This window comes from Orcinus orca, chromosome 1 (genome assembly GCF_937001465.1).
Source record: "Orcinus orca chromosome 1, mOrcOrc1.1, whole genome shotgun sequence".
In the NCBI taxonomy this organism is placed as follows: domain Eukaryota; kingdom Metazoa; phylum Chordata; class Mammalia; order Artiodactyla; family Delphinidae; genus Orcinus; species Orcinus orca.
This window is the reverse complement of record NC_064559.1, coordinates 16,329,292-16,347,648: the sequence shown is the minus strand read 5'-3', so window position 1 is coordinate 16,347,648 and position 18,357 is coordinate 16,329,292. Positions and strand designations below refer to the sequence as shown.

Here is an 18,357-nt window from a genome sequence, read left to right as displayed (position 1 = left end):
TGACCTTATCTGGAAACAGGCTCGTTGCAGACGTAATTAGTTAAATTAAAATGAGGTTACACCGGAGTAGGGTAGGCCTCTAATCCTGTATGGTCAGGGTCCTAAGAAGACAGGCATGTGCACATGCAAAGATGCTCAACACCCCTAATTATTAGAGACATGCAAATCAGAACTACAGTGAGTTATCACCTCACAGCAGTCAGAATGGCCATCATCAAGATGTCTACAAATAACAAATGCTGGAGAGGGTGTAGAGAAAAGGGAACCCTCTTGCACTGTTGGTGGGAATGTAAATTGGTACAGCCGCTATGGAGAACAGTATGGAGGTTCCTTAAAAAACTAAAAATAGAGCTACCACATGATCCTGCAGTCCCACTCCTGGCCATATATATGGAGGAAACTCTAATTGGAAAAGATACGTGCACCTCAGTGTTCATAGCAGCACTATTTACAATAGCCAAGACACAGAAGCAACCTAAGTTAACACTGACAGATGAATGGATAAAGAAGATGTTGTACTTATATACAATGGAATACTACTCAGCCATAAAAAAGAATGAAATAATGCCATTTGCAGCAACATGGATGGACCTAGAGATGATCATACTGAGGAAGTGATGGTTTATGTTTGCCTGACTTCAAAGCCTATGAGCCTTTTCCCTACACTAATGATTTCCAAAGGCACTTGGCAAGCACCATGGGTTCTTCAAAGAAACCTAAGGAACCACAGAGGGTATGGAATGGGTCGGCAAAGATGGGCAGGACTCTGGTTTAAACTGGGTCTCACACCTTATGTACACTAGTGAAGTTCTACTTTGTGCTGCTGTATACAACACGAGACAGTGTGTTGATTAAAGAAAACAAGGCCAACCAGAAAAGAAGTAACTGTGGATACAGCCCCAGGTTATGGCTTTGGCTCTATACAATTTAATACTGTTATCATCAAGCTGATGAAGACATTGCATGCACAGCGGTTGATACTGTGGCAAGGATAGTTTAGAGGTTGAAGAGCAAACAAGGTTCAGAGAGATTCTAAAATGCTAAAAACCCAGCTCAGATGAGAAGTTCAAAGTTAACGGAGATATATGTGGAATTTGCATTTAGGTTCAAAAACGAATTGCGTCAATATAGACTAGAACAGTAGTTCTCCGAGTGGCCCTTAGACCAGCAGCTTGTGCGTCACCTAGGAACATGTTAGAAATGCAAATTCTTGCGCACCAGCTTCACCCCTATTAAATCAGAAACTCTATAGATGTTTTAATAAGCCCTCCAGATGTGTCTAATGCAGGCTAAAGTTGGAGAACCACTGGTTAGAAAAACCAACCTTCCTTCTCTCTTTGCCTTCCTTCATTTCTTTGTCTTTATTCCATGTCCTTCCCAAGAAAGGACTTGGGGTGGAAAATCTGACTTAATGATTTGTGTAAGAACAAAGGTTTTATTTTACAAGAAGTTTGGAATCAATGGTGTGATGTGGCTCCTGCCCAAAATAAATAGTTTGCATTAAAAATAGTGACCAGAACAAGGGAAGCATGAGGCTCCCCCCTCCCCATTTGGCATATTCTGTGTATTTGCCATATTCTGCTAGACTGTACCTTGAATCTGTTGAGGAACTGATTTTAAGAGGGACATTGAAAAGGGGCTTGACAAGGGTGGAAAGCACCACAAACCTTGTCTTGAAGGAAGAAGTTGGGGGAAGCCATCTCCTGTGATGGGGGGCTGACATAGAGAAGAAACAGAATTTTTCATCTTGTTCCAGATAGCAAAATACGTACAATGTTCAAAAGCCCCCTCAACTGGTATGAACAGGGCAAGATGTTTCCAGGCTTTTCCTACAGGGCTTTGGTAACCCAGGTAAGTCCTTCAGGCTTCTTCTCCTCCTGCTGTAGTATAATAAGGGCTAGGATATCTACCTCTCAGTGTTTTGTGAAGACTGAAAAATGTGAAAATGTTTCACATTTTTGAAAAGCTGACATCATTGTATGAAGATGAGGCAATGGTACTATTATTAACTAAGACCAGTTGATGGAAGGTTTAAGTCCAAGATAAAGAAAAATTTCAACCTGCCAGTTGGCCCAAAGTGGGATGATCTTTTTCAACAAGTAGCAAGTTCACTGTCGTGAGAGATCTTCAGATAAAGCCAGAGATGTTAGAGGATGAATTGTCTTGAGTTGGAGAGACGGCCCCTAAGTGCCTCACTGACACGTGTTTCATGACACGGACGTTAGTGCGTGAGATGAGGCAGATCTAAGAGAATGGTGCTCAGAGCCAGTGGAGTGAACATTTAATTCAGCATTTCCTCATCACTCCGTGCACACCACTGCAAACATTTTAAACCCTGAAATATATTTAAACATTAAGTACATTAAAAACATTTAAAAGGAACAAGATGGGCCCACACTTGTTAAGCTGGTGTCAGTTTTTCTCTCCAGCCCTATTGTTAAATTTCTCTTTCCATTAGAAGTCTGGTTGAATGGGCCCCTGGGTCCTTCTGTAGATCTGTTGATGTCTGAATATGGAAAGTAAAATCGAATCCCCAATGCTTTCTTATAGCTTTTTGCGATGTCTCATAGGAATGGAAGAGGTGTCTTTCACGAGGTTTGAGCCAAATCCTGAGTTGATTTATAGCATTATTCCTTTAAGACTAAGCTCTCCTCTGGCTATAATTTTGCATCTAGAGTTCTGTTTCTTTTTTTTTTTTTTTTTTTTTTTTCTTTTGGCCCTAAACTATTGGGTAACATCAGCGACTTTTGCCTCTCTCCACTCCCTAATTGGCTGGTTTCCAGTGGCCGAGAGATGAATGGATCCTTTTGTGTAGGGAGTTTTGTAATTCAGGGAAGAACTGAGAGCTTTGCCAAAGGCGATATGTGGTATTTTACACATATTACAGATAATGTGTATATATCAATAACGTAATGAAGGTACCATTCAAGCATGGCTGTGGGTGGTAGCAAGAGACAGCTAAATCTCATTTTTAATATATTAGAAGCTCTCTTCTAATTCAATCAGGAACAGTTGTTGTTCTGTTATTTAAAGACAAAAAAAGTCAGTTCAAGCAGGGAATTATAAAAACATGAGTTGGGGGGCAAACTTTATATTTTAATTTAAAACATATGTATGTGTATATATGTGTACAACACACACACACAAACACAATTTAAATGCTGAGTTTTCTATAAAATACCGAGGACTTTTCATTGACTGTGGCTCTGCCTGTTGCAATCCACGTCTTATTTTTTGCCTAAACCACATCCATAGTGCATCATCAATACTTTCTAGTTTTTAGTTTCTTTGAAGAAGAGAGAGACGTTTCAGGACAATTGCTAAGCAAACCGAGTGCAGGATCCTTCTAGATTTTTAACATATGATTTCCTTCTTTGATAGTTATCTCTCCCACATCTAAAATTGGAAAAAAATATATATTGTGGTAAAATATACATAACATAAAATTTACCTTAACCATTTTTTAAAGTATACTATTCAGAGACATCAAGTAAATTTACAATGTTGTACAACCATCACTGCTATCCATTTCCAGAAATTTTTCATTATCCTAAATGGAAACTCTGTGCCCATAAAAAAAATAACTCCCCATTCCCATTACCCCCAGCCCCTGGTAACCTCTAATTCTACTTTATACCTTCATGAATTTGCCTATTCTAGTTATCTCATATAAGTGAAATCGTATAATATTTCTCCTTTTGTGTCTGGCTTATTTTACTTGGCATAAAGTTTACCAGATTCATCCATGCTGTAATATGTCAGCATTTCATTACTTTTCGTGGCTGAATAATATTCCATTGTATGTATATACTCCATTTTGTCTATCCATATATCTGTTGATGGACACTTGGGTTGTTTTCATCATTCAACTATTGTGATTAATGCTGCTATGAACATTGGTGTACAAGTATCTGTTTGAGTCCCTATTTTCAATTCTTTTGGGTATATACCTAGCAGTAGAATTGCTAGATCATATGGTAATTTCATGTTTACCTTTTTTGAGGACCCACCAAACTGTTTTTCAAAAACAATTTTTTTTTAAGCAACTTGTCTTTATGAAGACTTTCTAAGGCATTCAGCTTGGTTCTCACAGAAGCAACGGCTCTCTTTACATTTGGTCCTATATTTCATCAGTTTCTAGACCATCTAATTAACTTGTATAATTACAATATCATGGATTCCCTGGTGGTCCAGTGGTTAAGACTCCACACTTCCAATGCGGGGGGGTGTGGGTTCGATCCCTGGTCGGGGAACTAAGATCCCGCATGCTGCGTGGTCAAAAAAATACAATATCAAGTCCAACTATCATAAACAGGTTTAGAAACATATACAATTGATACTTGCTAAGCATGCAACTCAACTGCTAAGACCAGAAGTCCTTGGAACATACTAGAGCGTAGCTTTCTGGCAATAAGCCCCAGGGTGCTCTGGGAATCAGCCAATACCTATTACAGAACAAATGGAGTATATTGGTTAATCTGTCCAGTCAAATGGAGGCCAGTTAAGAGAGCTTTTACCATTCAATTAAATTACCTTTGTCATGATAAGATATATAAAGGAATTTAGAAATGACTGTGGCTCTAGGAAAAAAAAAAACAGCTGCACACCCAGGACTGTTAACATTCAATACACTTGTTGTTGGGAGACTGGAAAAAGGCACACAGCAAAGGCTAAAACAGAATGGGAAGTTGACCAAGGTGGTCATTTTTGTATCAACTCTTGAATTTAAGAAAGTTCTAATCGATAAGAGCCGTAGGTTAATTTTCTTCCCTTACAGCTTCACTTAGCGTGGGTGATAAATGGAAGATAAACAAAGAATAGGGAGATCATGCCTATTCTTAGAAAGAAAATACCTTTCAGGTTAAGATTCAAGACTTGAGGATATGGGGAGGGGGAAGGGTAAGCTGTGACAAAGTGAGAGAGTGGCATGGACATATATACACTACCAAACGTAAAATAGATAGCTAGTGGGAAGCAGCCGCATAGCACAGGGAGATCAGCTTGGTGCTTTGCGACCACCTAGAGGGGTGGGATAGGGAGGGTGGGAGGGAGGGAGACGCAAGAGGGAAGAGACTTGGGAACATATGTATATGTATAACTGATTCACTTTGTTATAAAGCGGAAACTAACACACCATCGTAAAGCAATTATACTCCAATAAACATGTTTAAGAAGAAAAAGACTTTGGGATGTGATTAGAAGGTTTTCTAGCCAGTTCTGAAATGAAATCACCAAGCTGTAGGAGGAGTACTTTTATACAGCATCATCCATCCTTGTTGGCGACCCAAATGATTAAAGGTTTGGGAAATTGCCCCTCTAAATATGGGCTAAAGGAACTGGGTTTATTTAGCTTAGAGAGGGAGACTGAGCATGCTGAGGGGGACTTAATGATAGTCTCCAAGAATATGAGGGATATTCTATGAGTGATGGAAAGCAGCTGTTTCCTGTTTCCACTGAGCGCTGGATAAGAAAGAATAGAGTTAAATTGCAACAAGTGGGTTTAAGAACTACTTGGCCATAAAGTTCAAGACAACAAACCCACAAGACCAAAGTCACTTCTCTGTTTCAGAATTATGTAGCTCACTAGCTATCTTTCTTGGGTGCTTTCAACTGGCCTGTTCTTGAACTAGTAGAAAGATATGGAGGACCTTTCACCTGTGTGAGAGTATGAAGTTGTCCAGTGTCAGAACCTACCCGTGTTCCGTGGCTGAGGAAGCACTTATCTTCTAAGGAGATTTAAAAAGAAAAGAAATTCAGGATCTCTTTGCTCCCCTTCATCTGCTTTTAAAGCCAGATAATCTAGATCTGCTTCTTCTGTATGAGATGAAAACTTTCCATAGATTTGCCAGTGTGTTTTTTTCTGCCCACTTGGTCAATGTTGTCACGACTTTAAAAAAAGTTCTGTGTTTTTAGTGAGATTGTGTATACACATACATGTGTATACATACATGTATATAGGCATGTGTGTATATATGGTGTCTTAAGATATGAGATATAGACACATATATCTCATAGATATTGTAGATATTTGATATATGATATAGATATGTATTTATCATATGTAATTAATTCAACAATGAAAGCGATGTTTCATTCTAGACAGTGTGTCTGTGCGTGTTAGGGATATGAAGATGAATACGATATACACCATGGGGCTTCCCTGGTGGCGCAGTGGTTGAGAGTCCGCCTGCCGATGCAGGGGACGCAGGTTCGTGCCCCGGTCCGGGAAGATCCCACATGCCGCGGAGCGGCTGGGCCCGTGAGCCATGGCCGCTGAGCCTGCGCGTTCGGAGCCTGCGCTCCGCAACGGGAGAGGCCACAACAGTGAGAGGCCCGCGTACCACACACACAAAAAAGATATACACCATGCTAATTAGGAACAAAGCAAATAAATACACAAAGCATTACGAAATAATGCATCATTCTAGAAAGTCAGGTAGCGGAAGAAATTTAAAGACAGAAAAGTGAGTTTGGGGAATGTTACTAGTCTCTAGTCAACGAGGCAGATGGAAATACCTGAAACAACTTCTCAACTATTGTTTCACCATTGTTATCCTGTGTTAGGTGAATTTTACTGTTTATTCTGAATTGGATAAAGGGGTGTCTTATTTGCCCAACTAGGAGTGTTTTCAAGGCAAGGTTTCATTTCCAGAGGATTGACTGCTGTTGGGTTATATCTGGAAAATTATAGGTTTTTATCAGCGTTAACTGTGTTTGTGTTCCACGTGGGATATTTTCATCTTGTACCAACATTTACTATAAGCTTATTAGAAATGTTTGCCTCTGTCTTTGAGTGTTCTCTGGCATCTGGGAAGCGGGGGGGTGGACCGTAATCCAGCTCTGACTCCCACAACTCTTTTGGTCTTCAGAAATCCAGCATTGAAGGAGGAAAAATGACCTGGGGTTGCTTTAAATCACTCATTCACTGTGAAGCTTTGGGCAAGTTACTTAACCTCTCTGAGTCTCACTTTCCTTCATCTACCTGACAAGAATGTTTTCAGGACTAAATTAAATGCAATAGTGTGCTCCAAGCTCAGAGCTCATGTGCCCAACCCTTAAGTCATTGATTCACAAAGGGCATCTCTTGCCTATGGTAGCATCATGATTGCCTCTAGATTCTCTTCCCTCGTGGGCTTTGCTGGACCTTAGGGGCAGGTTTGTAGGGTAGGGTTGGTTTAAAATTCATGAAGGCACCCGAAGTCCAATTGTATGATTTTTTTCCCCTTTTCTATACTTACTCAATCCAGAAAAAAAAAGTCCACTATAATGCCAGATGTTCCAGAAGCGTTTGTTGTCAAACTACTTGAAACAAATGATGTGCACACATGGAAGGAAAGTGCGTTGTAAAATCAGCAGGAAGATTATGCTTTTTTTTTTTTTACAAGGTTTAAAGGAGAATAAATCAGTCTTCTAGATATGCAGGTAGTCATTTAATAGACGTTGATTAAATTGAGTGCTGTGCTTTGAAATGATATCAAATTGAAGACATGATCCTTGCCCTGGGAGGGTTTATGAACTTGTTGGGGAGACCAAACGTGTATATATGAAATGACCACAGAACGGTTAGACTCAATCTCAGGAAAGGAAGTATAAAACAACAGGGCTTGAGCCCGTAAGTACTGAGGAAAGGCAGGATACAGGTTTGGGTAGGGATTTAATATAGTTCTTGGAGACTTAAGGTCGTGGTTTGACGGGTTCATAAAACAGTATCGTTTAAAGACAGACAGAATTAAAAAAAAAAAAAACCCCAACCTAAAATGTTCACTTCCTATAGAAACCTAAGAACATACTGCAGTTACTCTTAACTTATTTGAAATAAATGCATCCTTCTAAATTCTCAGCGTTCAGGCTGATTTCCTTTCAAACTCTCCCTCCACACTGTGCCAGACGGCTCCTGCCCAAATTTGTTCTTCGTCTGCGGGATATGGAATATCTTTATAAATCATAACAAGTCACAGGGAGGGTAAAAATCCCAGCTCGAGACCCACCTCAAAAGCTGAGGCGTGCCACGTATTTTAATGGCGGTGGATCTAGGAACCAAGGGTAGGACCTTTCTCTCTCTATTAGAAGAAGATTTATAATTCAGAGCCTTCTGAGGGTGAGCCTGGATCCTCTGACCTGGACCCAGCCTCCAGCCCGTCCCCACATCCCAGCTCCCCAAATGAAATAAGCAGGGAAGCAGGGCAACAAAACCATTAACTTAATAGCGTCGAATTTATGGCTGAAATCTTGCAAAGCTTATGTCAGCAGAGGAAAATAATTACTGTCACTTTCTTTGAGACACTTGGCTTTATGGTTCCTGTCACCTTTATCATAACACACAGCTGATTTAGTAGCTCTGTTTTTCATGGCAAATGGCCTGGTGTTATGTTTTTATGCATGTGGACATGCTAGTGAGATGACAATACATGGATAGACTGGGGTGGGACTAAATTTAGATAATGAACTGGAATACTGTTAATGGTTTGGGTTTAGTCATGCTGTCACTATGCCAGCTGAGCTTTTCTCACTTGCCCTTTCCTCCTCTAGATTCTCAAATCCAAAGATTTAACATCTCCAACCCAGCGCTACATCGACAGCAAAGTCGTGAAAACCAGAGCAGAAGGCGAATGGCTCTCCTTCGATGTCACTGATGCTGTTCACGAATGGCTCCACCATAAAGGTGACCACCGCCCTCTGTTCTCCTCCTTCGATGTTCAGTGATCCTAAGTTATTGCAAGTCGATTGCAGATTGAGGGGTATTACATGCACAGACAAATGACCTCCTTGACTTAATGTTTTCCAGACAGGAATCTGGGATTTAAAATAAGTTTACACTGTCCCTGCTGCACCTTTGTACCATCGAATAATTACATCATCCCCAACAAAAGTGAAGAACTAGAAGCGCGATTTGCAGGTAACTGAAACTGGGGAGTATGAGGTGGGGGAGGGAAGGGCCTCTGTTGATAATCTCCTGGGAGGATGAGGTCGGTTTGCATGTGAAAATGAGATTGCTGGGTGAGGCCCCGGGGAGTTTCATTTGTTTGGGCAAAGCTATGGTTGGGGAAAGATATATGAAGGCAGAAAGGACTAGAAGAAAGGGATTCCTGCCCAGTTTACACTGCTCGATGCCCCGTGATGACTTGGCAGTACTAACTGACAGACTTACCAACCTTCCAGACTCTTAAATAGCCTGTTCAGCCCTTTATTCTTCACTTGAGCAAACCAACATTCCATCTATGCTAATAGTATAGAAGAAGATCACATGCATTCAAGGACATCCATTGATTATCCCCCCAAACCCAACGTCGTGGGGAAGCCACCACTGTTATCTCACAGAGGATGTCCTCTCCCACCACAGCCTCTGTAACTAACCTGACCTGTACCAGAACACACCCCCTTTTCTAGCTGGTGCCCAATATTCCAAGTGGCTTCCTTATCAGACTTTCATAATAGTTTATAAACACATAACAAGGTTTTAGTCGCCCCCTAGTCTTGCTTACCTTTTAGTAAGCTTACTTTAGCCGAAAGTCAAAGAGAATGAGGAGATGCCAAGGGTTCAAGTCATGTCTTACGTTAGATAACAAGTCGTTGGAGGACGAGAGGTGAGGGGGGAGTCTGGACCTATTGCGGGTTCAGCACTGGCTCCACACCACCAGGTGAGGGAGCTGATGGCCCTGTCCTAACTCACCCCACCTGGGACGTCCATCCATTGGCAGAAGGCTCCAGTGGACCTTGCTCATAGAAAAATACTCCCAGCGGTCTAGAGATTATTTCAGTCTGTAACCTAGTCACGATTCTCTGGAGTATGGAGATTAAATGCTTAAGCTGGCAGTCTCCTGAGTGTGCTTTGGGGAGCTCGAGTTTCTCCATCTCAGATGGAATCAGGAAGGTGTTGAGGATATCACAAAATCAATGAAAAAACCGTTTCTTCACAGCTTCCCAAAGTAGCATTAGGTAAGGGTGGGTGACTTCTGTTTCACTTGAACCTCATTCACTGCAATGTAGTGTAAGTCTCAGTTTAGGTTCATCAGGGAAATCTTTTGACTTGAGCAGTCCTAGGAAGAGAGGGGACCAGCGGGTGACACGTCCTATGGCCGTGTCATCAGTCGTTGAGGCGTTGAGCACAGCCTACACTGAGGACTGACTAAAATAAACAGTCGAGATTGCCCTTGGACTAGTGGTCAAAGACTTCTTCTGTAGTGACTTTCACAACCAACAGGCCCTGCCTTGGACACTGAACTGCCTTCTGACAAGAGCCCCATTTAGCCGTGTTCCTTGTCACCTGCACTAGTCCTATCCACTGCCGTGGGGAGTGAGCCAGCTGCTGCTGCTGTGTGGTCATCACTGCTCTTTGTGACAATAGAAAAGATATGGCTGATTCTATCTGATGAAGGTGAAGCTAAATGTCTATTACCCGAATGCATTTTTTCAAGGTATTGACGGCACCTCCACATATACCAGTGGTGATCAGAAAACAATAAAGTCCACTAGGAAAAAAAACAGTGGGAAGACCCCACATCTCCTGCTAATGTTGTTACCCTCCTACAGACTTGAGTCACAACAGTCCAACCGGCGGAAGAAGCGTGCTTTGGATGCGGCCTATTGCTTTAGGTAAAGGAAATAAAAGGAAAACAAAAAGTAACTGTGTTTGTTTAACGTTTGTACTGCTTTTGCCCCCTTTTTTTTTTACTAAAAATGGACTGGAACTGCAACTCATTGCATAAAACCAGGACTAGAAAAGTTAGAGCCATCGTATTTCGTAACATCATCCTTTCCGGAGGTTGAAACAGTTATTTCTATGCTGTATTCATCAGTTCTTTAACAATGAATCTACTGTGAAGGGAGAAAACTAGCCCCCTGAACTTTTTCCCCAAATCCCTCCGAAGCCCTTTGAGGCTGGAGGAGAAAAGGAGCTGTCTGTTCCCCAGAGCAAAGTTAGGTTTATTTGAGGTGCAGGATGGCGGGTCCCTGACTGGGGAGACTCACCACCTGTAGAAGCCTTCACTCTCCCTGCAAGGTACCCATGGTCAAACCTTCTTCACCGTAACAGTGATGAGAGAGACAGAAGAAGGATGCTGTTTGTCGTGTCTTTTACTAGAGAATATGAGAAGGGAGGGTAACATAAATTTATCTCCCATTTCCACATGAATTCATGGTGGGAAAGTGTGAATGTTTTTCTGTATTTTTTTCTTTTTTCTTTTGGCCGTGCCACTGGTGCAGCTTGTGGGGGCCTTAGTGGCTTGCGGGGATCTTAGTTTCCTGACCAGGGATTGAACTCGTGCCCCCTGCATTGGGAGCGTGGAGTCCTAACCACTGGACCACCAGGGAGTTCCCCTTTTCTGTGGTTTCTTAGTAAGCGTGGTAGGAGCTGTGGGGTGGTGAGGGGTCCTCACTGATAAAGTGCTCAAAGTGTGTGAGTTCACAAGAAAAAGGGTGATTTTTGGTTGCCAGAGCCAGTGGTTGCTCTAAGCAAGACTCTGTGTTTCTTATCTCTGGTTCATTCCTAGATCCAGGAACAGGAAATGAAATAAAGATTTCTTCTCAAAGGAAAATGCCTTAGATTGTTCTATGTAAATACCTATTGTACTTCATCCATTTTGCATTTGAAAAGGCAATAGAGGATGGATGGCCAAACTGTGCACTGTAGGTTGGAACGGGCTTGGTCTCGTCTGCCACGTCTTTGCTTATATCTCATCATTTAAGGGAAGGGTTTGATTTTTGAAGTCACAGATAAGCGGGTCAGGGCATAGAACTCACAAGGGAGTCCTGCGAATCACCATCACACCTCATCATGACAGTCTCTTGAGATTGCAGTTCAACCATTAAAACCTGGCCGTGGTATTTGCTCACACATATTTGTTGAATAAATGAACGAGTCATTTTCCTGGTTTGGGATGAGGGGCGGGGGGATTGGGGTGAAATCAGCTTCAAAATCTCCATTGCTCTTTCTTTTATCAGAAATGTGCAGGATAATTGTTGCCTACGCCCACTTTACATTGATTTCAAGAGGGATCTTGGGTGGAAATGGATACATGAGCCTAAAGGGTACAATGCCAACTTCTGTGCTGGAGCGTGCCCGTATCTGTGGAGCTCAGACACTCAGCACAGTAGGGTAAGTACGGGCCTCGCTTGTCTCTTCTATTCTTGGGCTGCTAATATGTACCTGCTGATAGTATTTCCACATGAATTCTAAATAGCCTGGTGCCCTTTTGTCATCACACGTAAATGGGTGCTGGAGACACCGTTTTGAATGATGAGAAAAAAATGTAAGCTGTAGGTGAACTCAGAAAGTAACACTGATGAGTTTGGACAGTATGTCTGGCCTTCCCAGTTAGATTACAGGCAACTTGAGGACAGTTTAATTTTTGCTTTGTTTTATATTCCTAACAGCTGTAAGCATAAATAGGTAGGATCAGTATATCATTTAGTGTCATGTGCTGTTAAGATGTGCAGGGACCCAGGTCTCCAGCTAAAAAAAGGATCCGTTATCACCTCCATCAGGGACTGTCATATTTGAAAGAACATTGAGGACTTCAGTAGATGCTTTGGCAGAGTGATTCACAAGGGTATGACAGTTATAAAATCATTTAACTTCTCTGAACCTCAGTTTTCTTATCAGTAAAAAGGAATGTCTGTATTAAAAATTATTTTTGAAATAATAATGTCCAACTCCAGAGTGGATGTGTAGAATATAAAGATGATATATGTAACAGTGATTTGAAAATCAGTATCTCCCAGTCTTTTCGAATATAACCCAAAGTAAATGAGAGTCTGAATATTTTATTAAGTTACTTCAATGAGGAATGAAGGCTAATTCAGAAGGCAGGTCCTAGATTGGATGCCATGGGTTCCCAGCCCAGATTAGCAAAGACTTTTTCTATGTAATGATGGTATTTGTCCAAATGCTTCTTCCTGGTGCCTAGACATGTAGGATTTTTAGAGATGGAAAGGACTTCACAAGTTACCTTGTCCCATCCTGTAGTACTATATATAAAATAAATAAACAGCAAGGACCTACTGTATAGCACAGAGAACTATACTCAATATTTTGTAACAATGTATAAGGGAAAAGAATCTGAAAAAGAATATATATATATATATATATATATATATATATACACACACACACACATAACTGAATCACCTTGCTGTATACCTGAAACTAACACAACATTGTCAATCAACCATACTTCAATAAAAATACAGAATAAAATGAAATAAGAATAAAATAAAATACAAAACAATAATAGGCTCTCTTGTTCAAACCTTTCATTTTTTTAAAGAAATTGAAGCCTAGATCAAGGAGATGACTTGCCCGGGAGCAAACAGTTGGTGACAAACCAGAGCTTGGAACGCAGGCCTCCTTGTTTTATAACCAGGCCTTCGTTCACTGCGTCTTAGAGTTTAATTCCTGAAATGTGGCTACACACTGGGGTTATGCCTCTGTAAATCTCCTTATTAAAGAAACATTAGAAAAATTGCCTTCACTGCAGGATAGGAAAATGAATCTCCTGCCAAAAAGGTCCCATAATGCGTTCAGCTGAACTCAAGAGTTTGGGGGATATCAATGATTTTCGATAATCTGTGTTATAAAATTCCTCTTGAATTCAGCTGAAAAAATCTTGTGTTGGTGGAGCATGAAGTCTATTTATTGATAAACGCTTACATATGCTAAACTTCCAATGGACAAATACGGCTCCCTTTCCTTCAGCTGTTTTCCTGACACCCCTGGAGGTTTTGGCTCCCTGGGCTGACCACGTGCTTGGCCACGTGAGGGAAGCTCGCTTATGCCTGTCGCTTGGTCTGAGCTCTCTGGCCAGGCTGCTTCAGCTGGGCTGTGGCAACAGTAGCTGTAATGTGGGCGAGACCCAGTTGCCAAGTAGAAACATAATTCTCCTCCCTGATACACAGAGGGAGTGCGTGAAGGCTGAGACCACGCTTGTTTTTCAAGGAGAGAGGAAGAATCACTGTCATGATCACAAATATGTGGTTTGGACAGTTACCCAAAAAGCCAGAGGTAGCTTAATAAAGTAGTCAGTGTTGCTGTGCTGAACAGATCTTATGTCTTAGGCTGAAAACATTGCAGTGAATCTCGAGGAAAAGGTCACTCGCTGTTTGATTAACACATTAATGGCATCCTTGGAAATGTCTCTTTATCATCACTGGGGAAGCTCCATACTTCCGTTGGTAGAAGTCACATACCCCTTTGATATAGGATGGGGTTAAAGGTATAGCACTAACCATAGAACTTTCTTTTCATTCTAAGACTGACTATTCACTCCTCCAACTTAGCCGCTACCATTTACCACATGGAAAGCTAGATGGAGGGTTGATTATTATTATTATTTTAAGAAAAAGGTAACAAAGTGAATCATTAAGAATATAGATTACTTCTGAGGTCGTTCTTAGCATGACTGTATTTACGAAGCAATGAAAAGACTTTGATCTTTATTTATTTTAAATGAAAATTTAGGTGACATTAAATTGGCCTGAGAAGACACTTAGCTTAGGAAGATTTCACACTGCAGACAGATGTCTTTTGCTCTACCTAAGGGTAGATTAAAGCTCTGATGAGAGTTTTAATAAAAAATGTTATTCTCCTGTTTATCCATGTATTCATTTCTTCACCTAGCATGTGAGTCTTGTTTTGATTTTGTCCAGAGAAGTCTCACTAGGGCTATAAGGTTAAAAAAAAAGAGGTGTGTAGAGTCCCTGACCTCAAGCGAACTCTTCATCTAGGTGGAGATTGAAACTACTCACGAAACAACTTCAGTTACCGAGAAGTGTAGACACAAGGCGAAATACCAGGTTTGGTATTTGGACCAAGCTTTCTGAGGGCCTGGGAAGTATGGGCAGCAAAGGAGTGATCAAAGTAAAGACTCCTTGGAAAAACTGGAAAATCTGTTGAATGAGCAATTTTGTCTAATCTGACTTTTACAGAAGTATTTGTTTACAATGTATGGGAAAAGGATTCTGTAGGAAAATGGTGAATTCAGGGATTCCTCAGGACGCCTACCCATTTGACTATAATTGGAGAATAAGTAAAGGAAAGTGTAAGCCCCAAATAATCTAAATTGCCTACTCAGTGCTGTGACTGATAAGATAACTATGTGCGATGGTTCTATTAAAAAATAATTGCCTGTTTTTTGGGGTATTTTCCTATGTTTTCTTTCTTCTCCTGTGTCCTTTCAGGTTCTCAGCTTATATAATACCATAAATCCAGAAGCATCTGCTTCCCCTTGCTGCGTGTCCCAGGATTTAGAACCGCTCACCATTCTCTACTACATCGGCAAAACACCCAAGATTGAACAGCTTTCTAATATGATCGTAAAGTCTTGCAAATGCAGCTAAGATTCTTGGAAAAGTGACAAGACGATAATCAAACAGCGATGATGATGATGATGATGATGATGATAGTGACAAAGGCAATGTTTGTAACAAGAAAACACGAGAGAGCCTTGCTTCATCAGTGTTTAAAAAAAATTTGAAAAAGCGGTACTAGTTCAAACACTTCGGAAGTTTGTGTTCTGTTTGTTAAAACTGGCATCTGAAACAAACAAAAAAAGTTGAAGGCTTTATTCTATATGTTACCTACTCTGTAAGTGAGAGAGACAAGAAGCAAAACCTTTTTTTCTTGAGAAAAAAAAAATAAACACTGGAAGAATTTGTTAGTGTTAATTATGTGAAAGAAAAAAAAAAAACAGGAAAATCCCGTTAAGTGGAGTTGCTGTACCTACGTTTTTATCCCATGCCTCACTTGATTTTTCTGTATTGCTATGCAATAGGCATCCTTCCATTCTTACTCTTAGAGTTAACAGTGAGTTATTTATTGTGTGTTACTATATAATGAACATTTCATTGCCCTTGGAAAATAAAACAGGTGTATAAAGTGGAGACCAAATACTTTGCCAGAAACTCATGGATGGCTTAAGGAACTTGAACTCAAACGAGCCAGCAAAAAAAAGAGGTCATATTAACGGGATGAAAAATGCAAGTGACCTATTATATGACCGAGCAAGTCTGCATGAAGAAAAGACCCTGCAAACACATGCTCTCTACCAACTGCCGGAGGAAGCTTCTTGTAAGGTTCAAAACTGAAAAGCCTGTTAATAAAGGAAACTTTCGGTCAGAATAAGTCTGTAAGATTTTTTTTTTTCCTTTTTAATTGTAAATGGTTCTTTGTCAGTTTAGTCAACCAGTGAAATGTTGAAATGTTTTGATATGTACTGGTCGAACTTCAGACCTTAAAGTATTGCTGTATAGCTATGCTCTAGACTTTTCCTTCATTTCGGTGTATGTAACCATACCTATATTACTACAATAGATGGGTATAGAAGCCAGCATAATTGGAAACACATCTGCAGATCTCTTTTGCAAACGATGAAATCAAAACATTAACTACTTTATGTGTAATGTATAAATTTTTACCATATTTTTAATGTTCTGTAATAATGTCAACTCTGATTTAGATTGGACTTAAATTTGGGCGCTTTTTAATGATCGTTCGGAATTGTGTGTTTCCTTTAGCTGGCCAGTACTTTTGAGTAAAGCCCCTGTATTTTGACTTGCACTACAAATACATGTTTGATAGTATTTGTTCCACCTGTGCTTTTGCATTGTCCATTATTATGACATAAGCTACCTGAGTCCACTTGTCCTTTTTTTTTTCTTTTATAAAAAGACATAGTTTTCCTTCATTTTCTAAGCATCATTACTAATCAGTTCAGACATTAACAATCTTCTATTTTAGGGAAATTGGGGATTATAGATACATAGATAATTGAGGTGAAATGTTTTAGTTTTAGCAAGGGCTTAAGGATCTGACTGGAACTCAGAATCTTGGTGACTGGGTTAAGAAAGGTTTCTCTAACTTGGTTTAATCAGTATTTTCACAGAATTCTACTGTTACAAAAGAGCAGACAGTTCTTAGGAAACAACTGTTTCTTTAATCGAGTTTTTAGTGTTCAGGGAGAAATGGAAAGATTTACATTTTAGTTGATTTTTTTTTTTTTTTAAGGAAGAAAAAAAGCCCAGGTCAGCATAAGTCATTTAGTTTATTTCACTGAAGTTAAGGTTTTTATAGATGTTCTTTGAAGGTTGAAAAGGCACTAGGCAAATTCTCCCATGATCAAAAAATCCTTTCTTTCCTCTGAATGAGAGTTATCAAATCAGAGGTTAGAATTTACCTTGCTGAAATACATGATTTGCCACATTTTTGCAGAGGAGGTAACCTTATGTCAGGGGTTGTAGGATATGTCAGTTTGTCAGTTGTCTCTTATTTAGCTTTAGGATAACAATTAATAGTAAGTCAATGGAATATTTGCAGTTTTACCTAAAGAGCAGCACAATGAGGTGTGAATCCAGCGTGAAGTTGTTTGTTTGATGTAGTGTACTTCTTTTTTGGAATTTCCTGACCATTATTAAAATGACAAATTGGATTTGTTTGAAAACTGGAAAAGCAAGAGATAGGATGCCACAGTACCAAACAACCCTTGGGTTGGATGTAACCCAATCCCAGATTGGAGTGTGTTGATTTTTTTTTCTCTTCCACTTTTCTATCCATTCTATGTAAATCACTTATTTCTGCAGGTATTTTCCTCTCAGATAGAATGACATTTTGTTTTGTATTATTTTGTCTTTCCTCATGAATGCACTGATAATATTTTAAATGCTCTATTTTAAGATCTCTTGAATCTTTTTTTTTTTTAGTTTGGGGGTTTTATAAGGCCTTTATTTCCCATAAGTAAATATTGCTATGAGAGGGGAGGGAGTGGGGAAAATGTTAGTGTGTGGGTGGGGCTGGCCTGCAGTTTTTCTGTGATAAACAGCAATACGATTTTATGGTTGGCATGATTTTTTTTTTTAAATGGAACATAAGAATAGCTGTTTTGTATTTTGATGACTGATTACGCTGTATTTTAACACAATGTATGTCTGTTTTTGTGGTGCTCTAGTGGTAAATAAATTATTTCAATTGTATGTCGATGTGTTTTTCCTGTCCTGGTATCATCCTGGAGACCAGAGAACACTTCTGATTCAGGGAGCGTGATCTCAAGCTAGAAAAGTCATACCAGCTTTAAGATCGTGCTTTTTTTTTTTTCCTCAGAGAGATTCAGTCCAGAGATGTCATGCTTTAGAGTTCCAGAGCCAGGATGTATCTATCAAGGCCTGAAGAAAGCGCTGTGCAGGCTTTGTATTCCCTTGTTTATTGCTATTTGGTAATTGTTGGAGATTTAGTTTCCATCCAGCTTGACTGTCTACCAGAAAAAAAATGCAGAGAGTTGTTTGGACCATGCTTTGGCTTTCTAATCCTATGTTCTGCCAACCCCAGGGCCAAAAGAACTGGTCTAGACAGTATCCCCTGTAGCCCCATAA

General features: G+C 40.1%; 1 protein-coding gene across 3 annotated transcripts in view; it reads left to right on the top strand.

The window, feature by feature from the left end:
• Positions 1 to 17,961, top strand: part of TGFB2 (transforming growth factor beta 2) — an 84,179-nt gene extending 66,218 nt beyond the window's left edge. For 2 of the 3 annotated variants that reach the window (XM_004271027.3, XM_004271028.4), the window contains 5 exons: positions 8,530 to 8,662; positions 8,786 to 8,896; positions 10,416 to 10,593; positions 11,941 to 12,094; positions 15,175 to 17,961. In XM_004271027.3, the coding sequence (XP_004271075.1) occupies positions 8,530 to 8,662; positions 8,786 to 8,896; positions 10,416 to 10,593; positions 11,941 to 12,094; positions 15,175 to 15,333 (735 nt within the window). In that variant the 3' untranslated portion in view covers positions 15,334 to 17,961. The remainder of the gene's footprint in view (positions 1 to 8,529; positions 8,663 to 8,785; positions 8,897 to 10,415; positions 10,594 to 11,940; positions 12,095 to 15,174) is intronic. The other variant, XM_033430457.2, reaches the window with a different exon arrangement.
• The last annotated feature ends 396 nt before the right edge of the window (positions 17,962 to 18,357 follow it).